At 40.4% G+C, this 26,615-nt stretch overlaps 1 protein-coding gene across 1 annotated transcript; it reads left to right on the forward strand.

The window, feature by feature from the left end:
- Nucleotides 1–24,659, forward strand: Clec1a (C-type lectin domain family 1 member A). Its single transcript, XM_027429825.2, has 6 exons — nucleotides 1–112; nucleotides 13,951–14,049; nucleotides 15,325–15,501; nucleotides 20,266–20,417; nucleotides 22,927–23,045; nucleotides 24,500–24,659. Exons 1-6 carry the CDS (start codon nucleotides 1–3, stop codon nucleotides 24,657–24,659), a joined length of 819 nt encoding a protein of 272 aa, XP_027285626.1.
- Nucleotides 24,660–26,615: the final 1,956 nt, after the last annotated feature.

The raw sequence follows: 26,615 nt of genomic DNA on the forward strand, positions 1-26,615 counted from the left end.
ATGCAGGCCAAATACAGCAGCACGAGGGACATGCTGGATGACGATGACACCACCATAAGCCTGTATTCTGGAGCTTCCACTGTCACCAGACGTGCAGAGCCCAGACACTCAGGTACTTTCCCTGTCTTCTAGATCCTAAGCAGACCAGAGCCCTGGAGAAATTCTTGCGATGAGGCACTTTTTCTAGGCATGTCCAAGGCAGCAGGAGGGGCGGGGGAATCTTCCCGTGAGGGGTAACTGCACTTTCCACAACTTGTCTGCAGGCATGAAACATTTGAAAATGGAAATTCACACAGGGATCTGTTCTCTAACATTCTATCTCTGGTTTAGCGGTTTGCAGGGAGGGGATATGGATTTTCCGATTAGGTATAGCAGGGAAAGATGGGATTGCCTATACCTTAAAGCAACATCTGTTTCCCTTTCCTTTCTCACTGCCGGCTTGGTGTTGCCCATGCAGATTGGCACCTGTGATGTGATTTAGAAATTTAGGTTAATAAAAATGACCTTCTCCGTGGGGTGGGGGGTTGCAGATTTGAACTCTTGACTTTAAGAGAGAGATTTCCAAGCAGGCTAATTAACTCAGATATTTATTAGAATTTCTGCATCTTGAACTGCAAGACCTTGGAGAAGTCATGTTAGCATCAGGTGTTGGTTTTATCCTCTATGATATCAAAGGCAACTGAAGCAAATCCTTCCTAATGTGTCCCCTTAGGTCTGAAATTCTGAGATTTGGTAACCTGGAGAGCTAAAATTCCTAGTCCTCCACCCCACCCCAAGCCCTTTCTTTTGGTGTGGAGGTTGAAAGTAGGGTCTTCCTCAGGATAGCAACAGAATAACACTGAGTTACAATGTAGAACTCCTTTTAATCAGTGTGAGACAGTATCTCACAAAGCTGCCGACTGTCATCAAATTTGCAACCTTATATCTGTCACTCCAGTAGCCAGATATAAGCGTGTGCACCATCATATTCTCCCCCCCGAATTGCTCTATTGATTTCAGACTATTGACATGATTGCATCATATTTAGAAGACATTTGATTTAGTTTATATCTGACTATTGTCTTTACTATTATTTGTCTTATGATAGAGTAGCATTTTCCTGTTCCACTCATTTTTATAATTCACACAAGTAGATGGGGTCATTGCTTGGTTGGTCTAAAGCAGACACATGACTTGGTTCTAGAGCAAAAACTCCACTCTATATTACAGATAGATAGCAAGCTGTAAGTATGTTCAGGCTCTGATACCAAGTAGTTCACTTACCATGGCGTGATCTTAGTGTCTTAGGGCTTTGGTGCTCTGATACCAAGTAGTTCACTTACCATGGCGTGATCTTAGTGTCTTGGGGCTTTGGTTTCATTGTTTATATAGCATTAATGATTGGAGGTGGGCATTAATGCACAGTCTGGACCTGAGATTACTTTAAGTACCTTCTGCACATTTGTTCATATTAACTTTAGCTAGCAGTGCACAGAAGTAACACAACTTTTCTGCAAGACAACTAAGAGTATAAAGAATGACAAAGACATACACTCTGAAAATGTTTCAACATGCCATCCTTTGCAAATTCCTAGAGTGTTCTGCTTAACACTTTTGTGTCAGTCTCAATCAGCAGTACCCACTCCCTGGCTGTGTCTTCAAGACATTTACTTGGCCTTGTGACCAGATCCAGGATTTCTTCACTTCTGTGAATTGGGACACATTTTTGTTGAACTGTTCTCTCTTGTATCAAATAGCTTTCAGGGTTCCTCCTTTTCCTCCATAAAGCCATTTCATACACCTTCTGTTTATAAATGTTTGTCCATCTGAGGTCTACTGATTTGGTTGTTGGCTTTCCCACTAAACTACGCAGAGAGCTGTTTAAAGGATATTGGGGATTTCCAGCTCCCTTGACCTGGAGCTACGTGGTTACAAGAGGGAGGATAGATGCTGGAGGATGTGGGTGATGCTTCAGGCAGGGATGGAAAGGCCTTTCCTCAGCCATTCTCATGAACAATCAGCTCACAGGGCCGTGGTCTCAAGAGGACCATGTGCGATTTTGTTTTTCACCTTTGCCTAGAGATGGGCTAATGACCTGTATAAGAAGGAACACTGTGTACAAATAAGTACCTCAAGATTAAAGGGTGGAGACAGAGGTGGGGCAAGATGAAACACTTGGTACAACATTTGGCAAGCTCTTTGAAAGAAACAGAAATTGGAACAGAGGCAGAGAAGGTTACAAGGAAGTGACTCAGAGTCAAACATCTGGAAAAGGTTTCCTTAGCCTGCCTGTGTGACATGTTGATTTCACCTTGTGATATGCCAGTATTTCTTAAGAAAACATATCTGATACACCTTTGCCGTAGAAACAGCGGTAGAAATATTATTTCTGTTTTCTGGCAACTTCAGATTTATTATGATGCTGTGACAAACTATGAGTGGGTATGTTTTAACTGTTTCATTTGAACTAACAGGAATAAACATTGCTGGTCTTGGGAATTTTCACATGATTCATATAACGAACATACTTGTGTAAAAATACCAAACAGTTAAGATGACAGAAAGTCAAAAATAAAAGAAATAACCATACACACAATTTCCACAAATTCAGATCAGGTGAGCAAAGGACTGGCCACACAGTGACAAATCTGATAGATCCTTGGCCATGAGCTCTGAGGGAAGCTGCTTCTCAACTTAGCTGCATATAATAACATGCTGCCTTGGAGCGCGTGCAGGAGACTAAAGGGGGCTAAAGGAGACCCAGAAAGATCTGGAGAGAGCAGGCATTGCATTGAGTTGATATTAGGACTTTCTGTATTCTGAAGAAGCAGGAGTAGGAGTGTCAGACTTGAGAGAAACTTAAAAAAAAGAAACATGAGGGGGACTTTAAGGAACTCTGTATTCAGAGACCCGTGTGCAGTAAGCATGGCTGAGGTGCTGAGCTGAGGGGTGGCTGTGAGGACCAGGTCTGGAGAGCTAAGGAGGATCTTTTAGGCCGTCTGAAGTGTTATAGTTCTGTCCTGTCTTCAAAAGGAAATCAGTTCAAAAGATACAGACAGTCAAATGATGTGTTCTTAGAAGTATCTCTACATCATGCTGGGATAGGCTGAAGGACAATCCACAGACCTGGATGAGCCAATGCCTCATGCTATCAGTACTCCAGGTAGAGGTAAGGATCCTCAACTGAAGAAGAATTAGAAGGAGGAGGAGAGAATTGGATGGATACTGAGGGGAGGAGCTTCAAGCATTGGGTTGGGTCACCTGTGAGACAGGAATGAGATGTCAGTCTACTGTCAGATGTAGTGTGGGAGGTGCTGTCATGATTTGCAATGGAAACTGCAGGAAGAACCATAGCTGAGGAACTCAGCCTTGAGTCCAAGGGTCTACAAGGCGAAAACGCATTTAGAATTGTATAAAGACACATATATTTGAAGAATATGGGTTCTGGGTAAGAATTTGGGTTTAATATATATGGAGTTATCAGTGTCCTGATAAGTGAATAAATCATTTAAGTGATATGAATAGAAATTAAAAATTTGTATACTAGGGATAAATACTGATCCACTGCCAGAGGCCCCATAGATTGCCCAGACCTCCAAACTGACATACTCGCTCAGAAGCCCTCTCCACATGGAGGGATGCTCTCCCAGCCTAGACACACAGGGGAGGGTCTAGGCCCTGCTCCAAATGATATGACAGACTTTGAGGATCCCCTATGGAAGGCCTCGCCCTCCCTGGGGAGCAGCTAAAGGGGTTGGGGGTGGGGGAGCAGGAGAGGAGGGGATAGAGAGGCAACTGGGATTTACATGTAAAAGAAGCTTGTTTCTAATAAAAGATGAAAAAATAAATTAAAAATTGATATGAGCGAATCAGATCACCAAGGGAGGGCATATATAGCCAGAAATCTAGAAAACAAATGGACTGTTGTTTCATTTGATTGACAGGAGAGAATTCAGGGAGGATCAGACACACGGCCTGGAGAAAAAGAGGGCCCAATGGGAGGCTACTAGGAAGCAGCAGCAGAAAAGGTAGAAGGACTCTGGCAGAAAGAGGCCTCTGGAACATTCGGAGAGGAAACTCAAAATAGTGGGGAAGGTGATGGCCAGCGATCGTGGGGTGTTAACAATAACAGATCACTTAAGTGGAGACTGAAGAGTTTATTATTTCAACAATGAGAAAAATAGAAGCTTATTTATGATCATAATCATCATTTTTGAAAGTTTGAAACTCTCTACATAGCTGAGAATGGTCCTCAACTGAAAACTCATCCTATCTCAACCACACAAGAGGCAGGGTCACTGCTGTGTGCCACCATGCTGGTCAGGGTATTGGTTATTTTATAGCAATCTATCAAAAATGGGCTGATGAAGAAATGGAGCTATCTATGATTTTTTTCCCCATTTTTTCTCTTCTTTGAAGAAAATATAGTATGCTATTGCAAGGTACCTCAAGATTGAGCCAGGGCAGTTTTAATTTAATTTTTAAGATGGGAGAGATTCTAACCACACTGTAAATTGAGAAGAAGCCAATGATGGCCAATTCACCTGAACAACCTCGAGGGTAGGGGGATGATCTCACAGAAGGAACAAGATTCCCATTGAAGTGGGAATGCTATTCACCAAAAGGATAAGAAAAAAAAACACTTTTATTAATGATACTTTGAAAAACACATTTAAAAATCAATTCAAGGTCTGCTTTGCCCTGCCCTTATTATTGCAATATTGTTGAAACGTTTTTCTAGCTTTTTAGTTTCATTTTTGCACATCTTCATTGAAGCACTAAGGTACAAGTCACATGTGCATGGCCTCATACATCTTTGAAGCATATCCACTAATTATTAAACACCATGGTAGGCACGCACTGGGGAGATCCTACTTTTTTATTTTTGAGGCAATTGAAACAGCAGAATAATCAAAATCAACGGTCAAAAGAAAAGTACTTAGTGTTGTTGAAGACAGCTTGGAGACCACAGAAGGCACTCAGAGCTGAGTGGATGACTCTTTGCTTTGTTCAACCCAAGAAAAGGTGTCAATTTTCCCACATCTACAAAGCTCAGCCTGGATTTGCCAGAAGAGTTAGCTGGAGCACTAGCTGACCTTTCCACTCCGTGGATGACTGTATGAAAGTGACATCAGAAAGGAACAACTAGCCTGGTACAAAATGTCAGATAGATAAGAATTTGGAGGAAAAAAATATGGTACTGATTTTGGATTAGGATTTAGATTCCCATAAATTGGCTTTGAGAATCGAGACAAAACATGTTACAAAGGGTTACAGCTAAAGATGGGAAGTCCTCAGAGGAAGAAATGGATGATGAGAATTGAGGAAAGGAACAAAGGCTTAAAAATAGCACCAGTAGTCTGGAGCCCTTGCTAATAAATTTGCTTAAAAATTATTTGGGGAAAACACTTTTTTCTGTAAAGAAAAACAAGGTATGATTACATTTGTATTTTACAAAGTTAATATTTTTGGAAGAGTGGAGAAGTATGCTTTATAATCCTAACTGTGATCGTTTATAATGTAGAAATGAGAAGTTACAAACCCTCAGACACTGCAGTCTTTATGTAATTCCAAATAGAATTTCCACAAAAAGGTTGGATGCTAATATAACAACTTGGGAGGGGGTGATTGACAGTGTTCAGTGGTTTGCTCCTCAGGCTCCATTGTTGCTCCCTGCACACACCTAGGAAAAAAGAAACTCCAGAACAACCATTTTCTTATCTAAATGAGGATTAAATGCAATTATACACTTGAGTAATTGGGGGAGGCTTTCAATGAAATACAGCAGTATATACAAAGCACACACTGTTATTGACAGTGGCTACATCTTTCTCTGTGGGATAGCAAGCATTTCCCGGAGCAAAGCAATGCTGCAAAATAGAATAATAATCTCTCCTAGAGAGTGTTCCTGAAAATAGATGAGGCAATTCATCTACGACATTTAGAGTGGTAATTTAAAAATGTTGGCAGTCATCGTTAATAGTTTTTGTTTGCTTGCTTGTTTATTGTGACAGGATTTTGCTATGCCTTGAAAACTGGCCCTGAGCTCACCATGTAGCCTTTGTGGGCCACAAACACACAGCAATCCTCATGCGACAATTTCCTATGCACTGAAAAGAGAAATATGTGCCATCATGCCTGGCTTGGTAATTTTACATTTAAACTATTTTCATTAATCAAATAACTTTATTAGGTTATAAAATGGACTCACTCATAGTTTACATAAGAACACAGTACATTTCATTTAGATTAGAGCCTCATTGATATTCCGGGATTGCTGATATGTTCTTAAATGTAAATTCTTTGGACTGCTTCTTACCCAGGGCCCTTCAGTTATCCGTATGGCATGAATACCCAGGTAGGCCCTGCGCTCTCCTTTCTAAAGGATAGGAAGGATAGCACCATTTACATGCAGAGAGAATGAAAGTGATCTATAAGACTAGCTGCCTCTCTGTTGTTACTTCACACAGAAAGGGACTTCAACCTCACAGATTCCCATGAAGAGTTCACTGTGCACAGTGGATGACAACAACAACAACAAAAGAGGTTCCAGAAAAGACAGTATTTAAACTTAAAATATAGCCAGAAGCCAGATAGGGCTAGAAATGCTCCATCCTTGAAATCCCTCAAGAGTGCAATGGTGTGAAAGATTCAGAAAGCAGTCTTTGCAACATCTTGCACCTCAGCAGGCAATGCTGACATGTTTCTCTGGGATTCCTATTTCACCGGGAATGCTCAAACAACCACACGAAGCACAAAAAGCTCATTCCAGTTCTGCCATGAGTATCCAGCGTGGCCTTGTAGAAACTGCTGAATATCCCTTGTCCTTCAGGGCTCTACTTGTGGGTTTTACGTAGTGAAGTCTGTTTCATTTCCCATGTGCCCTTGGTTTGTGGGAGTCTGGAGGTTTCCTCTGCTGTTCAATGAAGAATAACTAACTAATCATGTATGACAGTACTCTTCATCTGCCAAGTTTCATGGAACAACAAAGGGATTTGTATTCAAAACTCTGACAATGTCACTCCAGCATTTTACAGCCTAGGAGTATTAAGAGACACAGGAAGGTGGTGTTCTCTTCTATATATATCTCAACATTCCTGGGGATGTTTATATCAATCTTGGACCATCCACACCTCTCTCTAAACATGCCTCACAAGACAGGACAGTCTTCTTCTCCAAACCCCAAAACTACAAGAAAGGCAAAGCCAAATTAAGCACCTCCCAGGCAGCTAAATCTTGTGAAAAAATCCCTTTTAAGAAGGAAGTGGTCCCTAGAGAGAAGGTTTGCCACAGCTGGGAAAATTTGGGGCAGAGTTCAGGAAGTTTAGACTCACAGTAAGGAACCAAACAGTGGGGAAAGCACCATCCAGGAAAAAGTGGAACTGCCAAGTTCATTCCTTTCCATTGTGGGGCTTGGTTGCAGACCCGGAGGCAGGGAGAACATGGGGAACCAAGGGAGAGTTCATTCTGAGGGCTGCAAAGACACAAGAGAAGGGTTCTGTGAGTGAAACATTACAGTGACAGCGGGCCACTTGAGAAAGGAACAAGGTAGGGTCTGACTAAGAAAGAATGTATACTGGGATATTTGTCTCAATTGCAATAAAGCTGCTGCAAGTCATTAAATCAGGTGGGATCACAATGAAATTGTTATAATCTATGAAAAGTGCTCTAAATTTCTTCTAAATAGAATGTGAGCCATATATTGAGATGGTTGTTAAGAAACGCAAGTCACATTTTAAATATGAAATAGAATACACCCATGTGTCTGCTCTCTGAATTTTGACTTATTTTCCTTACTACACGTAAATTCAAGAAGATAAGCATCATATTTTCTGTTTCCACACTGTCTTTACTGATTCACTTTGGCAATAGTGGATAGCTCACATCAGTGTGCCTAGAATATAGACTGTGGAGGATATCTCTGGAAGGAAGTTATTCTTTTTTCCTGTTTTGATTTTATTGAAAATAGATTTGGCAGGGTGTGGTGGCCCATACCTTTAAATCCCAGCACTCAGGAGGCAGAGGCAGGCAGAGCTCTCTGTGAGTTTGAGGCCAGCGTGTTCCAGCAAGTTCCAGCATGGCTAGAGCTGTTACACAGAGAAACCCCGTCTCAAAAAAGCAAAATGAAAGAAAGAAAAGAAAATAGTTTTTTCTTATATAATATATTTATTACAACTGCTCCTCCTCCAACTCCTCTGGCATCCTCCCTCCCTCCCCTCCCATGTGAAACTACACCCTCTCTGTCTCTCAGAAAACAAACATGCGTCTAAATAATAATGGTAAAATAAAGTAAAGCAAGAAAAAACAAAAACAAACAAATTGGAATAAGAAAGGACAAATGTAAGAAAAGGATCCAAAGAAAAATTACAAGAAACATGTAGATACATAGACACATATTCACAGGCATAGGAATCTCAGAAAAACACAGAACTGGAAGCTCTAATGTATATGCAAAGGGCCTGCAAGCTAAATAATAACAGTTAATAATAATATAGTTATAATTATAATAAACAAAATAAATGCCCTAACTAAACGTTATGAGACAAAGAACCCCCAAAGTTACCATTGAGTTCGTTTTGTGTTGGCCCTCTACTGCTGGGCGTGGTGCCTGCTCTTAAGAGTGGTTTGCTTTCCCTGTGAGATTCCACTGTAGAAAACTAAGTTTTCATTTGCAACTGATTATCAATTAGAGGCATCTTCTGGGTTAAATGCTGAGAGAAGCAGCTCCCAGCAGGTCAGAGAAACTGGAGAGAAGATGTGGAGTTGGAGAACTACTAGACAGACACACACTTGTACTTTATCTGAGGGCAAAGCTTGAGTCTTCATTTTATTTTTCTCTTTCTGCTGTTGCTTTTTTCTTATTCCTTGTATACTACCAAGGCAAGGATTTCTATGCAAGAAAAGATTATATCACATCTACAAGTTATGTACTTTGCAAAAACAAATTAAAATCTTTGAATAGGAAGAAATCATATGTTTTAGCCCACAAATAAGCACTTTTCTTTGTATTAATTTTCCCACCACACTATCTTCACCCCAAAGCAATGATTCTTTTATAATTGGTTAACAAAGCTTTAAGCAAAACACGTATATTTCAACCAGCTCCTTTTGTACTGGCAGGCAGCTGTTTGCAATTTCAGTGTAGCAGATTCCTGTCTTATTTCTACTCTACAAAATCTTTAAACAAGTGTTCTAGCTAACCAATTATTTTTCTTTACGGATAATAGGGTCACTTAATTTCCTTTCACAACCTTGTTTTTCCAAGGTGCAAACCTAAACCTGTGATTAATTCTGTAAACTACATGACCAAGGAACTCAGGCCTAACCTTGGCGTGTAGGGGCATAATTGCTTTCTTTGATCATCAGCCTGTTTATCCACAGGCAGAATTCATGGGCCTATAATGCATGAAACTTCCTTGTTCTTGTTTTCCATCCTCTGAAAATCTTACATCGAACAAAGGGGAATGTGGCTTCTAGTCTATTTTTGCCTTATTTGTATCTTTTATTGAAGCAATTAGAAGAATAATCTAAACCATTTTCCTAATTATCTTCATTGTCTTAGCCACCTTTATCTTTTAGGCTGACTCAGACAGTTCAATAAATCATTGATTGGACTAAGAATCATTTCTCTTACAAAAATCATGTTCATTATGATCATGCATGTAATTTGTCCAATGAGGAGTAGAATTTTCCCACAAAATAATCACACTATGCTAGGTATAGGGGGTCCTTTCACAATGAAGTGAAAGGGATTACCATGTCAAATACAGCAGAAAGGTGACAACAGCAAGCAGGAGGAGGCCCAGCAGAAGCAAGGGGCACACTGGCAACAATCATCGGAGGGCTTTGCCTCTCCAGGATGAACCAATCACTGCTTTACTGTCTGGTGGGTTGTATTCCACAAGTTCCATTGCTGACTGTAGCTTCTCTGGCATGGCCACTGAGAATTAAGGATGGGGAACAGGTATCCACTTGTCATCTCGGTACTAGAATCCCATTTGGTGCAGACTCATACAGGCCCTATGCATGCTGCCACAGTCTGTGAGTTCATGTGTGCATTGGTCCAGCAGTGTTTAGAATTCCTTATTTTCTTGGTGTTCTCCAACCCTTCTGGATCTTACACTCTTTCTGCCACATCTTCTGTAAGGTTCTCTAAACCCCAAGAGGAGGGATTTGATGGAGGCATTCCATTTAGAACTGAGTATTCCAAGGTCTCTCATTCTCTGCACACTGGCTGTGGATCTCTGTATTTGTTCCCATCTGTTGCAGGAGGAAGCTTCTCTGATAACGGCTAAGCAAGCCACAGATCTTTGAGTATAGCAGAATGGCATTAGGAGTCACTTTATTGCTATGTTCCTTTAGCAGAAGGGTAGTATTTAGTTTTCCTCTAGATCTCTGGTCTATCTAGTCTCAGGTTCCTAGCCATCTGAGCATTGTTGGGGATGGGTTCTATCTCATGAAGTGGGCTTTAAGTCCACTCAGATACTGGTTGGTTACTGTTACAGCTTTGTGCCACTATTGCACTAGTGAGTCTTACAGGAATGTCATCATTGTAGATCAAAGGGTTTGTAGCTGGGATATTGGTGCTTACCTTTCTCCTCTGTTAGAGTGAAGACTACACTCCAATACCATGAACACTAGTCAGTAGGGGTAAAGGCTTTAGGGAGGCCTTTTCATTCCAAATTCTTTGTGTTCAGCAGAGTTGTGTAGGCATTGTCTTCAACAATAGGGCTTTGCCATCAGTTTGTGGGGAGAAACCAATATCCTTAGCAATAGCCTGGGTTGTTTGGGGGTATTCACAGGGCCAATAATTCTACCAGATAAAACCCATTGCTGGTACTGGAAGCTTCCTTTGGGGACTAGAGATGTCCAATTGGGACTGCATCTCCCCCATTACTTGGTGATTTCATTTAGATTGCTTTCACATGTATATATACTTTAGGAAACTTCTACTATATTAAGTTTCCATAGGACTCCTCAATGGCATTTAGTTTTAGCTGTCCCCCCATATTCTCTCCTGTGCCCCCTCTTCCCACTCCATCCCCATTTGATCCTTCTATTCCTGTCCCCCACCTTGTCTATCCCTATTTATTCCATTTCCTCTTTATAGGGAGATTCAATCCTCCCACCTAGTCCCTTAGTTTACACCCGACTTCTGTGGTTCTATGGATTGTAACTTGCTTATATAAGACTTACCAGTTAATATCCACATATAATTTAATGCATTCCACATTTTTCTTTGTAGGTACAGGTTCCCCAATCAGAATGATTTTTTTCTCAGCCCCATCCATTTATTTGCAAATTTCATTTCATTTTTTAAGCTGAGTAATATTCCATTGTTAATTATACCACATTTTGCTTATCCATTTATTAAATGACAGACAGCTAGGATTTTTTCCAATTTCTGGCTGTTATGGATGAAGCAGCAATAAATGTTGAGCAAGTGTCTCTGTGGTAAGATGAAGCTTTCTTTGGGTAAATGCCTAAGAGTAGGGTAGCTGGATCTTGAGTTATATATATTCTCTACTCCCTGAGGAACTGTCCCACTGATTTTATAAAGGCTGTGTAAGGTTGCACTCCCACCAATAACCAGTGAGTGTTACCTATACCCAACATGCCTGCCATCATGAGCTGTTATTTGTTTTATTAATCTTGGCTGTTACGACTGGTGGATGAAGAAACCTCAAGGCAGTTTTGATCCATGCTTCCCTGATGCCTAAGGATGTTGAACATTTCTTTAGGTGTTTCTCAGCCATTTGTATATCCTCTTTTGAGACTATTATGATTAGCTCTGTATCCCATTTTTAATTGGATTATTTGTATTCTTGATGTCTAGGTTTTTGAGCTCTTTATATAATTTGGTTATTATCCCTCTATCGGTGCATAGTTGGTAAAAATCTTTTCCTATTCTGTAGGCTGCCATGTTGAATGATGGTATCCTTTGCCATGCAGAAGCTTTTCAGTTTCATGAGATCCTAAATGTCAATTGCTGATCTTAGTGCCTATACTAATGGTGTTCTGTTAAGAAAGACTTTCCTTGTGCCAATGAGGTCAAGACTATTCCACACTTTCTCTTCTATCACACATAGCGTATCCAGCCTATGTTGAGTTCTTTGATCCAGTTGGAGTGGAGTGGAGTAGATCTTTGTGCAGAGTGATAAGTATGGATCTATTTGGATTCTTCTACGTGAAACTGTCCAATTTGACTAGCACCAGTTGTTAAAGATGCTGTGTTTTTTTTTTCAGTGTGTATTTCTGACTTCTTTATAAAAATCACATGCCCAAAGGTCATAGGTGTGTCAATTTACATCTGGGTCTTCAACTTCTCTCTCTCTCTCTCTCTCTCTCTCTCTCTCTCTCTCTCTGTGTGTGTGTGTGTGTGTGTGTGTGTGTGTGTGTGTGTCTGTGTGTGTGTGTGTGTGTGTGTTTGGGTAAAATGTTCGGTAAGTGTCTGTTAAGTTCATTTTGTTTATAACATCATTTATCATCAGCATTTTTTGGTTGTGTAGTTTTGTCTGGATGGCTTGTCTATTGGTTAGGTTGAGGTATTGAAGTCTCCCACTATCAATGTGTGAGGGTCAATATGTAGAGACCAAGGAAGGAAGGCCCAGTCGGTGATCTGCTACAGAGCTGGAGGTAAGATTGGGGCTTGGAATTGGACAGGGGGGAGAGTAAAGATGATTTGCCTAATTCCCTGGCCTGTAGCTGGTGGGTTTCCAGTGAGTCAGAAGTGAATTTGTACATGTTTGTTCTTTCTGTTTTAGAACCTGACTTGAATTTGTAACTAAATTGAACATAGAGAGTATAGAATTTTCTGGTTCCACCCTGATTTTGTTCTGTTCTAGTCACAAACCCCAGATGCTATCTGCACTGTAGATAACAAATCTACAGTGTTCAAATCTGCCAGCTGCTTTTGGTCATAACCCAAATAGATGCTTTCCTTGTGACATTGTGGCTACTCTACTGTGACAGGTCAAACCCATGGGAAAAAGTTAAAAGGATGCTGTCCCTAAGTGTTTCTTTCTCTGTTTTCATTTATTGTTTGACTGGTGTGAACTTTAAAATAATTACATCCAACTCTGAGAAATGATGGTTGTGTTCCTTTATAATTTAGCTTGGGGAAGATATAAATGCTGTAAATGATTGTGTAACATTCTTACAAGTTAGGACTCTCATGTAAAAAAAAAAACAAAAAAGAAACAATAAAACCATCATTTCTGAGGATGAATGTGTCATTTGTTTTCCTAAAGACACACAGGTGGAACACTGGGGGCAGGGCATATTTTGCAAAATTAAGAACAAATTAATTGAATGGATTTCCTGATCATGAAATAAGTTGCTCCTTGGTAAGGTTTGTGATTCTTGGGTTTTGAGCTTTTGTTTGTTTTTGTCAGTACTAGTTGATCTCTAACACTAATGCAGTTAAAGATGACTTTGAATTCCTGATCCCCCTTACATATCCCTACCTTGCTGGGATTATAGGTGTGTACCACCATGCCCAGTTTCATGTCAGGCGTTTGTTAAGTGTTTTACACTCAGATGTGTTTTTCTTTTTGTTTGTTTCTTTGTTTTTGAAACAAAGTCTCACAATATAACCCTGGCAGGCCTAGACTTTGCTATGTAGATGACGCTGGCCTCTGCCTCCTGAGTGCTCAGATTAAAGAAAGGTGTGTGCCTCCATACCTGGCCTGCACAGTCAGAATTTTGACAAGCATAAGCTTCTAAAAATAACCATTTAAATGTCATGGTAATGAATAATGTGACTCTGTGTGGTAGCCTCTGGGAGAGGTCAGAAGGGGTGGGGCTTATGAATGACCTAGATACAAAACTGAGGCTTAACTGGGTTTTGTGGCCATGATTCTGAGGACAGAATCATTTGCATCAATTTGCATATAGAAGGTCCTTCAACCTCTGTGCCTTTCATCCAATAGAAAGAAAAGACCACCCTCAATTTATCTTTGTTCCCTACAGAGAATGAGACTCCCTCTTCAGTTTGGCGCCCTGTGGCCCTGACCCTGCTGACCTTGTGTCTGGTGCTCCTCATTGGCCTGGCGGCCCTGGGCCTTGTGTGTAAGTCTGTGCTTTACCCTGGGGGAGGTTCTTGGTTCCTTGGTTAGTCCAGGAAGACAAACTCTTGCTGTGAGTTTCTTAAAACCCTAACTCTGGAGCCTTGTCCTCTTTCTAAAGGCAACAGTTTAAATAAGGAGTTGATGTATTGAAATCCAGCATGCATTTTCCAGTTAGAAGGAAACATCCTGTTAGATAAGTATTGTATCTGTTTGCCTGTCAGTATGTAAATCACCACTTTAGACAGCTTGCACCGTTTCTCTCTCTCCTCTGCTCCGGTGGTGCAGGTCTAGCATCTGCTATGACTAATATGTGTCACAGTGGACTGGTGCAGGCAAAGGTGGTTTCTGTACACACCCACCCTCTACACAAGGAGCAGAGAAGCGCTAAGTCACTATATGTGTCAAAAAGACTGGGAAATGATACCATTATTTTGAAAAAAATGTGAAGAGCAAGCAAGGAAGATTACATGTGTAAAACCTTTACATTTCAAAACAGCAAAGGTGTGTTCTTGATCAACTTGGTAAGAATATACAGCCCCTTCCTGAACTGCTGAAGGCGACCCAGGCAAAAGCCATACAGCAAAGCAGACCAGGGGGTCATATATTGATTTTCTTTGAAGCATAAGTTAAATTTATAAACTTAAATTTAACAATTAAAAAAAGTTCTACTACTACTCTCTACCCACAAACTTACATCATCCTCATACAGCACTATTTTGTAATCACCTTTTTTTCTGAGGAAAGCAAAGTAACTCTCATGACTCATGCCAGATTTCTGTAGATTTAGAAAACTGAAGTTCAAATCTGTGTTGAATTTTTTGTAGTTGAGAAACACTAAAGACTTTACTTGTCCTCACAAACCCTAACTATAAATGTATAAAACTATGGAAATCAGACCATTTTAATAATGGAATGAACAATGGATTGTGCCATTCTTCCAATAGTCAATATAATAAGTAGTCAACAGATGAGTAGATTTACAGTTTTAGATTCGTTGTAGCTTGGGCTGTGCATAAAATATTTGTTGAGCAGTAAAACAGTTTAGTATCAGACTCTTAACTTCTGAAGTTAAGAGCCACTGTTATGACTTCACGTTTTCCAACAGAGGTGGACATATAAATTTGCCTGAAATGATGCAGTTAACTACGGCCATTGGAAATGGCAACGTGAGTTCTCAGCACTAAGAAGTTAAACTATAGGCTTTATTGCCCCCCCACGTGTGGAAAACAGAAACAGGTAAATGAGCTGTCCTGTCTGACTTGATCACATGACTTAGTTTTTCAGTTCTACCAGCTCTCCAATACCCAGCAAGACAGCATCGCTGAACAGGAGGAAAGGCTGGGGAACCTATCCCGACAACTGCAGTCCCTCCAGAGCCAGAACAGGAGACTAGTAGACACTCTGCAGAACGTAGCTGTCAAACTATGTCGTGAACTTTACAACAAAAGTGGAGGTGAGCATGCCCGTGGATGTGGGACCATGGACATTGTTCTGGATTTGAATTTCCCATCTGGGTAACTATAACCATGTATTTTTAGAAGTACTTTTCCTGCCATCTCAACAAACAGTTTGAGCTACATAATCATGATCAGACATTGGGTTATGATTGATAACACATATCTGTGTCCCCATACAGGAAGGGATTCTTCAAATCTCAGCATTTCAAACAAGAAAAGCAGTTAATTTAGATTAACCTCAACAGCACCATCAGCAACTAATACAGAGTTGTGCCTCAATTATGTCGGCATACAGAAATCCAACACAAGGAAAGTGTTGGGGATGTTCCAACTACTATTTTCAAATTTTAAGACTCATGCAGGGGCTAGTTTCAAAACCCAGAACTTGAAATAAGTCACGGTTGTTTTAGTTTACTATGGCTTGTTTGTCTGTCAAAAATATGAATCTTACCAAAAAAAAAAAAAAAAAAAAAAAAAACACCAAAAAATAAACAAAGCGTAATGATAATGATAGCAATAAGATTATCACTGATGATAACTGTAAACATCACCCCAGTAACCCCCACACCCCACCGCCCACTCTGTCTTCCTCTTCTCCCTTCTTGAAGGCTTCATTCTAGTGCATTATATTCCAGTCAGCCCTCTCCTCTGCCCTCTCCACCACACAAGCATGGGAAGCCGCCTACATTTTGCAGTCCTGGTTGGTTATCTCTTTCAGAAACTCTGAAGTACCACAGTTTCATCATCATCATCCCTCCCCACACCACTTCCCCTTAAGCAGAAAATGAGTGAATGATTTTCTCAGTAAACAGTGTCTCAGGGCACACTTCTCTAAGCAGTCCTTTTCCATGTGACTAGTGACCTCATTGACCATACTTCTCTCTTTTCTGTTCCTCTGCCAGCCCAGTGGACTTTCTTTTTTTTCTTTTTAGGATTCTACATTACGAAAAAGATAATCCAGGTATCTCTGGAAGCAATGGTTCCTGGAATTCTCATCTAGCTTTTTACAAAATTTATGCAAATAAACCATACTCAATTTAAATATAAGATGATAGGAATGGATGCTGTGTGAGGAGTTCAAAATGCAAGAAAGAAAGTCTGGGTCACAGATATAAATTGACTAGTATCCTATGTGCCCAGAAATCTAGTGAAAACAAACAAACAGAAAATGACCACATATTTTTGGATGATATCATTTCCGAGTGTCATAAAACTGACTGACCCAGCCAGGTGGTGGTGGCATACACCTTTAATCCCAGTAGTCCGAAGGCAGAGAAAGGAAGATCTCTGTGAGTTCGAGACCAGCCTGGTCTTCAGAGTGAGTGAGTTACAGGATATCCAGGGTTACACAGTGAGACCCTGTCTTAAAAAACAAACAAACAAACAAACAAATGATTGGCTTGCCTGAGAGTGATGCCTTGCTGCACATTCTTGCTACATTGACCACATTGTAGCCATCGTCACATGAAGCCTTCTATAAAGACAGGGACTTTGTAGGAGGAGCTTGAAGGGAACACCTGTGGTGAGCTTGGGAATTCCATGACCATTATTGTTTCACTAGCACTACATACTGTGAACAAAAACATCTGAAAGCAGTGCATTTCCATGGCACACATTTATCTAGCTGATCGAAAGTATGCATTTCCTCTGAATGTTTATGTATACGTGCTTGTACATATAATATTCCTGTGTGTGCTGTGTCCTAGGAAATTTTTTCTAGCACTTTTTAAAAAAATGTTTCAGATTTAGTTGTTTTATTTTATGTGTATGAGCATTTTGTCTGGATATGTGTATATGCACCATGTGCATGCCTGGCGCACTTGGGGTGTCAAAAGAGAGTGTTAGATCCTCTGGAACTGGCGTTACGGGTGGTTCTGGGCCACTGTGAGGGTGCTGAGAATTGAGCCTGGGTCCTCTGCAAGAGCAGCCAGTGCTATGAATGCTGAACCATCTCTCCATCCCTTACTTTTACTTTTCTGGTTGCTTAAGTAATGTTAAGCTAATACTAAGTCAGGTGTAATGACGTAGGTCTCTTTCTGTCTTCAGTGCCATGGCGCCACTTCTTGTTTCACACAATACTCTCAGACTTTCGTCCCTCCCCTTTCTACCTGATCATCTCTTCTATGAAATCATCGCTTTCATTCCCACAAATGAGTAAACACATGTACTATTTGTCTTTCTGTGCTTGGTTCTTTTCACTTAGCACAATGTTATCTAGTTCTATGAGCTGGCATGTAAATAGACTTAATTTCCTTATATTGCGGTAGCTGAGTTGTAACTGTTGCATATATATGCTTTATTTTCTTTTCCAGTCATTAATTCATGGACAATTTCTTGACTACTATGAATAGTGTTATAATAACTGTGCCAGTAAAGATGTGTATTTAATATTATAGTTGCATTTCATTTGGATACATGCATAATGGTCTGGTTGACAGATTACAAATTAGTGATAGTTTGGGTTTTTTGAGACATCTCCATATTGTTTTCCATAGTGTCTGTACTAATTTACATTTTCACCTACATTATGTTAGAGATCTCCTTCCTATGTTTTCTTTTGATTATTTGTTATTTTTCAGTTTTTAATTGATTGTCTTTCTAACTCACAAGGATTATGTGGTATTCATTGTGACTTTGACTTGCATTTTTGTGGTGATTTAGTAACAATAGGGAGCTTTTCATGTACTTGTTACTATTGGTATGTCCTCTTTGGGGGAATGGCTCCTGTATTGTTTACCCATTTTTATTGGGTTATTTGGAAGTTTTATTTCTGGATTGAGCTGCTCACATAATCTGAATGTTTTCTCTATGTGAGTAGATTACACACATGTTCTTCCATTCTGAAGGTTGTCTCTTCATGCTATTGCTTCCTTTGCTATAGAATCACGTTCATCTAGTTTTTCTTTTGTGGTTCAGGCTTTTAAGATAAGATAGTTAATCTCTATCTACAGCAATGTCTTGACATACTTTTCCTTCTAGTAGAATCAAAGTTCGTGTTTGTACACTTAAGCCCTTGACCCATTTTGAGTTGATTTCCTTATCTGCCAAGAAACATGGGTCTAGTTTGTTCTTCTTCATATGAATATCATTTTTCTAAGTACCATACACTAAAGACCCCGCCCATTCACTGAGCTGTGTTCTTTGTGCCTTTGTTAAAGCTGAGTTGTCTGTATGCATGAGGATTGTTTGCTGGATTCTCATTGTGTTCATTATGATCCATTTGACTATTCAAATTTTACCAGTAGTTTGATACTAAATTGTTCTTAAAATCATGTTGAACTGGACAGTTTTATGCCAACTTGACACAAGCTAGAGTTATCTGAAAGAAGGGAACTGAGATTGGGAAAATTCCTCTATAACATCCATCTGTAATCTTAATTAGTCCTGGATGGGAGAGGACCCAGCTTGTGGTGAGTGCTGTCTTCCCTAAGAAAGCAGGCTGAGAAAGCCAGGTGGCAGTACTCCTCCTCAGCCTTTACATTAGCTCCTGCCTCCAGGTTCTTTCCCTTCTTGAGTTCTTGCCCTCATTGCATTTGATGATGAACTGATATACGGAAATGGGTGAAATAGACACTTTCCTCCCTAATTTGCTTTTTGGTCACAGTGTTTCATCACCACAATAGAACCCCCATTTAAAGTGCATGCTGAGCATGGTAGAGCAGGCCTGCAATCCCATCTACTGTGGCAAGAAAATCACAAATTCAAAGTCATACAGGGCTATAAAATGAGTTAAAGGCTGACTGAATCACTTAGTAAGCCCCTGTCTCAAAACAAAAGGTTAGAAAGCATGGTATATGGCTCAGTATGTAACCTAGAGTAAACACTCTCCAAATCTCCACCACTTCCAAAATGTAGTAGTGATGCAACCATGGATATTATTCAATGGCCAACTCTCTCTCTCTCTCTCTCTCTCTCTCTCTCTCTCTCTCTCTCTCTCTCACACACACACACACACACACACACACACACACACACACACACACACACACACACACACACACACACACACACACACCAACTTTCCAGGAAGAGTACAAGGAACCTACACTTGAGAATACCCAACAAATAACTTGAAAAGAGCAAAGACTTGTTTAGCTTCCAGCTTCAGATGTTTGAGCCCATGGTGGCAATGAAGGCCACTGCACGACAGCTTACATCATGCATGTCATACTTGAAGCAGAGAAAGGGGCACACACAAAGAGTGACGTGTGTGATACAGCCCCAAGAACATGCCCCAGTGACTGATTCGTAGCTTAGCCCCTTTTTTCACCACCTCCTACTAAAGGAATTGTATTTGGAACCAATAAAGGAATCAGTCCATCAATGATATCAAAGCCCCCAGGATCCAATCACTTCACCAAAGCTCAAAACTATACCCCCAGTACTTATGAGCCTATGGGAGGAGCCTATTCAAACCATTGCATAATTATATGAGCTACCTCAAAAGGGAATATTCTGTCCACATTCTGCATGGCATAGGCACAGAAGTTTCAGTCATTTTTACCACCAGATGCAATACTCCACATAAGCACCTTTAATTCTCACTGTATGTTCAACACTGACTATAGATCATTCCTGATATGGAGCAGGTGGATAGCACAGGTGTTCACTCAAATGACATATATATATATATATATATATATATATATATATATATATATCAGTCTTTGTAATATCAAACACTCTTTATTTCCAAAAGAGGAAACACAGCAGATCCAGGTAGAAGATAACTAACCAAAGTGTATTTGTTCCCTTACAAGGACACAGATGCAGCCCTTGCCCAGAAAAATGGAAGTGGCATGGAGACAAATGCTACCAGTTCTATAAAGAGAGTAAAAGCTGGCAGGGTTGTGAATATTTCTGCCTGACTGACAATGCCACCATGCTGAAGATAAGCACACAGGAAGAGCTGGTAAGTTCCCTAGCCTTGGTATTTCAAAGACTCCTCCAAAAGAACACGGCAAGAACACTGTAAGAAGTCAGGTCATACTCCACCTGCCTCAAATGATCCTTGAAATGGATAAAATCTGTGTTCTTCACAAATATCTACTGCACAAAAATATGAGAAATAGGTCAACTACGCCTTCAGTCAACAGGCAGGTAGGAAATGTCCTAACTTACCTGTCTGAGATGAGGTAGAAAGAGAAAAATATTGGTACAGCCTAAGAAAACTGATAATATTGTGGCCTGACTTTCCATTGCAAACATTTAAAAGCTTTTAATTGAAAAAACATCCTATCAAATAATTGTAGTAAGCTGCACACACACACACACACACACACACACACACACACCACCACCACCACCACCACCACCACCTTCCAGAAGGTTGGCCAAGGCAAATACAAGAATAGTTACAATAATTTACACATATTTAGGTATCTCTGGAACCTCATTGACCAACAGCTTAAAAGCAGGTGACAGACCTGGAACTGGGATTTTTTTCAGAATTCAGGCCTCATGAGTGCAAGGCAGACAATAACCTGCCATTAAAGTATAGTCCAAGAGTTGTCGATACTTGGCTTTTTGCTTGATAATCTATGGTGTCTGGTGGAGGCACTACCCCAATATAGGTTTAAACTCCATTTACACCCTTTTACATATGGCCATGTATGTGTTTTAGTACCATACTAAAGTAGTAGATTTGTACATTGTTGTTTTACTTTTTTTAATTGTTGAATTCTAATTGTTGCTGCCTTTTAAGCGACAGATATCCTACTCAGCAACTCCGCAGCTACAAGCACCAACTCTTTCAAAGCTACTAAGCAAACTTATTGAAGTCTTTGTCCGACTAAAGAACTCGAGAATCAAAGTTTGAGGTAGAATCCTGCTTTCCCAGAGAGGCTGACTAGCAAGCAGCTTACCTGGCTCACCTCTTAGGGTCTTCCAGGAAGTCCCTGTGCCTTTTCCCTCCCCTCCTTATAAACCCTTCTCCACCTGGCTCCTCCCTACAACTTCCTGCCAGCTAGATGCTGACTCAGCCTCCTGACTGCAGGTGAATTTTATTTAATCAAGCATATTTTCGCATCATTAAACAAATGCTCCAGAGCATAAAGAAAAGTAGCATACCTTAAAATAATATTCTACAACAGTACATGGAATATCCCAAGGTCACTGATGTTAGTTGTCCATCCCATACTGCCTCCTCTACCCTGTCATCCACCTGCATCCCACTTGACTCCTCCTGCTCCATTTCTTCCCATCATACCACTTGCATTCTTTTTCCTTTCTCTTGAAATCTCCTCATGGCCTCTTACTGGTTTCTTTCCTTTTCTGAGTATCCCAATTTTAAGACATATTTATAACGACTCAGAGCTAGCATTCAAATATGAAATAAAGGACACAATGCTTGTTTCTACATCTGAATATTAGAAAAGAAATTGTCATATATTGGTATATGGCTATATATGTGTAGGGAAGTTATACATATATGTATATGAAAATTTGCATTTTTCTTCTTCCTGGTGCAAGATTCATGTCATCCTTCTAAATCTCCTTTACTTCGTTTTACATTAAAGCATCTCTATAATTGTGTTCTCATTTACAGCAATTACTTCTCCAGTTTTGTAATAATAAATATTTCCATAATTTCAACTTATTTTGCAAATATTTTCCCACTTGTTTTTGTTCTATTTTAATTCATTAATCAAGAGTAATGGCAATAAAACATAATTTTTAATTAAGTAATTAAAATTTGATTATTTTTGGAGACAGGGATTGAAGACAAAGCTCAATGCAAGCTAGGCAAGCACTCTACCAACTCAGCCATGTCTCAGGCCACCCATGTTTCTTTAACCCCTGTCTCTCTCTGTCTCTGTCTCTGTCTCTGTCTCTGTATCTCTCTCTCCTTCATTTATTTTTTGAGATAAGGTCTCACTTTGTATACATGACTCTATGTAGAGCAGGCCAGTCTCAAACTCACAGAGTTCCATTTGCCTCTGCTTCCTGAGATTAAAGGCATGCACCACTGCACTTAGTTCCTCTAATATTTTATATCAATTTTGTGTTTAAACTTATACCTTAAAAATAATTGGCCAAGTTTTGGTTGGTATGATTCCTGTTCTCATCATATCAATATATATCCCATTCTTACTAAGCCAAAGCATGATATATTGATGTATCCCACATACTTAGTGGACAAATTTCTAAAGGGCTTCATGACAGGTGTGTTTCCCTCCTGAGTCTGTTCTCTCTCTCTCTCTCTCTCTCTCTCTCTCTCTCTCTCTCTCTCTCTGTGTGTGTGTGTGTGTGTGTGTGTGTGTGTGTGTGTGCGCGCGCGCGCGCGCGCGCGCGCGCGAGTGTGTTTAATCACCTATGAGGTCTCCATGTTATTCTTCTAGAAGCTATGCTAATCCCATACATCCCTGTACTCCTGGTTGAAGCATCTCTAAGCTAAAGGTTTTCTTGTGTGCCTTTCACAGGATTTTGCCATGCCTCAGAGCTACTCTGAGTTTTTCTACTCTTATTGGACAGGGCTCTCCCGCAATGGCAGTGGCAAAGCCTGGCTGTGGACAGATGGGACGCCTTACTCCTTTGAATTGTAAGCCTTCAGAACATTCTGTGGGAGAGGCATTTCATAAAGACAGATGAGCAGTGCGGTTCAGCAGTAATGAGCAGTGCGGTTCAGCAGTAATTATGGACCATCTATTTTGTGCTGCATTGTGTGCTTGCAAGGGGATGCCCAGAGGTGCTTGGGTTGAAATGGCTTTAAAAAGTGTGCCGAGAGAGAGAGATAGAGTTATCAAATATCAGCAGGTTGTTTCCTGCCTGATTTCAGCAGTGAGTGTCTAGAGTCATTTTTTTCTGGGAAGCAGGGTAATAAATAGAGAAGAAAAGGGAGAAAAAATCTCTTATGATGAATAATTAAAGCTCTGCTAGAGCACATGCTATTCTCTGTGTGTGGTAGAACAGGACATAGTAATGTAATCATTTCTATTTTTAGTTAAGTAAACTGAACACTAGCAAAGATAGATAAGGTTAAATTATCAGTAAAATCAGAGTGTATTTCTGCTTTATTTAAGAATAGTTTTTGTTGTTTTGAGTGGTAGGTTACTTGTAAGAATAAAACTGTGACTGGGGGCTGAAAATTGAGTTCATTGACCCCATCTGTCTAGCAAAGACATCTTAGGGATATAAGTCATGATCTTTGTCACCTGAGGAATGCTTTCTGTCATTTCTGAATATGCCACTTTAGAAATAACCTCTAGGAGAGCAAGGAAAGAGGTATCTTAATAGAGGGAGCTGTTGTGGATTTAATAAGAAATCTGGCACTAGGGAAATCTCCAGGGACCCACAAGGATGACCCCAGCTAAGACTCTAAGCAATAGTGGAAAAGCTACCTTAAATGTCCTTTCCATATAATAAGATTGATGACCACCTTAAATGCCATCCTAGAGCCTTCATGCAGTAGCTGATGGAAGCAGAAGCAGAGATTCAGAGCTAAGCACTGAGCCAAACTCCTGGAATCTAGTTGCATAGGGGGAGGAGTGATGAGCAAAGGGGTCAAGACCATGCTGGGGAAACCCACAGAAACAGCTGATCTGAGCAAGTGGGAGCTCACAGATCCCAGTCTGACAGCTGAGGAACCAGCATAAGACTGAACCAGGCCCTCTGAACGTGGGTGTCAGTCGGGGGGCCTGGACAGTCTATGGGGTCTCTGACAGTGGAACTAGTATTTGTGCCTAGCACACAAATGGGCTTTGGGAGCCCATTCCCTGTGGAGGGGGATACTCTCTCAGTCTAGATACATAGGGGAGAGCCTAGATCCTGCTTCAAATGATGTGACAGACTTTGATGACCCCCCATGGGAGGCCTCACCTTCCCTGCTGAGTGGATAGGGGATGGAACAGGGGTGGGGGCTGGTGGGAGGAATGGGAGAATGGGGGGAGAGGGAACTGGGATTGGTGTGTAAAATATGATTGTTTTTAATTTAAATATAGTTTTTTTTAAAGAAGCAAGCTCTGATCAAATTAAATTTTCTTTCTCTTTCTTAAGGTTTGAGATTATAATCGATCCCACCAACCTAAGAAACAGGGACTGTATGACCATCTTCAATGGAAAGGCTTACTCAAAGGACTGCAAAGAGCTGAGGAGGTGTGCCTGTGAGAGGCTGGCAGGGAGAGTGGTACCCGAGGTGCTCCAGCAGGTGGCATGAACCACTGAGCGGAGGGGGCCAACAGTCAGCCTCAACCACCAGCAAAAGGACTGGGTCAAGTGAGGCCAACGCAAAGGGCATTCAAAGCTTTGGGAAACAGAGAGTCAGCTGCTGGGACTGGTACTTGAGAGATTCTTCTCATTCTGGCTCAGCATCATCCATAACTGAGTTTCAGGTTCTTGCACAAATGTGCCTGTCAAAGGATTCTTACTCACAAACGTCCTTGATTGAAGGAGGGCAGAAGCCGTTCAGCTGTCTCCCTTCTTGGTGTCTGTTTTCAACCTCTTTTCCATGACTCCCATACACTAGGAAAAGAGAGACACATAAGAAAAGAGGAGTTGATGTGAAGCCACCAACTGTGTGTAGTGAAGTCCACACGAGGATGGGTGCCTTCTAACTCTCAGCATTTGGAAGGTAAAAGACCTGAAAATTTTAAGGACATCTCAGCTACATAACAAGTTGGAGGCCATCGTAGGCTGTATGAGAACCACTTCTCAAACAGAAAGAAGGAACAAAAGAACAAGAGAGAAAAAAAGAAAGAAGAAAGGAGAAAATCAAAGCAAAACAGAACAGAAAAAAAAAAGGAAGTTGAGTTCTTTATCCTAACAGGAAGTCCACAGGAAACTAGCAGACATCCCACTCCTGCGCCGTTGTTCTCACAGCTAATTCTGTTTGTTTCCAGTTCACACTTTGCCTTTCCCAGGCTCTCAGCAATGATTTCACCTGCTTTGCCAGTGGCCACCTTTTCAACTGAGATGGCTCTCATTGTGTCGGTCTCCATTCCATCAAGTGTGTCTTTTCCCCTAATCATATCTCCTAGGAAAGAGATGATCTTAACTCTGATTGAAGTTAGAATTACTCTCCCTATACTCCATCAAGGAGACTGGGGTAGAGAAAAAAATCAGTTCCTTTACATGCACACGTAATAGTTTGATTTCTTCCTCCGTCCCATTTGAACCATATTTCTACCTTTCAGGTACTGAATATTTAATAATAATAAGTGTGAAAAAATGTGAAATGGGTGTGGTTTTCCAATGGATTTATGATTTGGGGGAAAATCAGGAAGGGAATGCTTTGACTACTTGAACCTTGACAATCGGTGGGGCCACTCTGATGATCTTGTTTAGGGAATATTTGAGGATAAGAAAGTGTCCAAAGCAAATTGTCTTCAAGAGGATAGCTTTATGATATTGTTAAAGTGAAATGATTGTAGCAAAATCATGACATCGAGGTTGGTATGATGAGTAACTGAGGTGTGATAGACCACATTATTTCTAACCAGGCATTGGAGGAGAGAAAAAAAGAAACAAGACTCTTGGCTAGACATGAGTTTCACTAGGTGATGACATTCAAAGCCATACCAGGGGTCATTGTGAATAGCACCAGGTCAACTGGCTTCATTGGTTATAGATGAACCAGTTTTATGGGGTTGACAGCACCCAGTATCAGACTTCACGCTCTTAGTTTTACACAGGAAAAACTAGGAAACATCTACTTCATTGTGAAATTACATTTAATTAGCCCTTTTGTGATTAGAACAAATCTGTATTTATTTTCATAAGACTTGATAATGGTCACTTCCCTAAACATTACTGGCAGGCTACTTAAGTTTTCGTTTAGATTTCCTTCTAACAAGCTAGGGGATTTCTTCAATGATGAACAAATTCTGTGCAGGTTTACTGTGTCAAGCAAACAGAAGTGTACTTGTAGTTTTTAAATTTGGTTTGATTTATTTATTAAGCAAATCACATCACTTCATGTAGCTGATCAAACTGGAAATATTTTTAATTTCTCTACGATGTTACTTAAAGTAAATGTGAAGTTAGTCTCATCATGTAGGTTGTAATAGAAAATGTAAGGGAAATTTAGGACATATTTTAAATGGTTTAGTGATTCTTATTTAAATATAGGGGAAAGCAGATGCAGTCTCTGTAGTCATTAAAGACGAAAATATTC

This window comes from Cricetulus griseus, chromosome 8 (genome assembly GCF_003668045.3).
Source record: "Cricetulus griseus strain 17A/GY chromosome 8, alternate assembly CriGri-PICRH-1.0, whole genome shotgun sequence".
NCBI classification, from domain to species: Eukaryota; Metazoa; Chordata; class Mammalia; order Rodentia; family Cricetidae; genus Cricetulus; species Cricetulus griseus.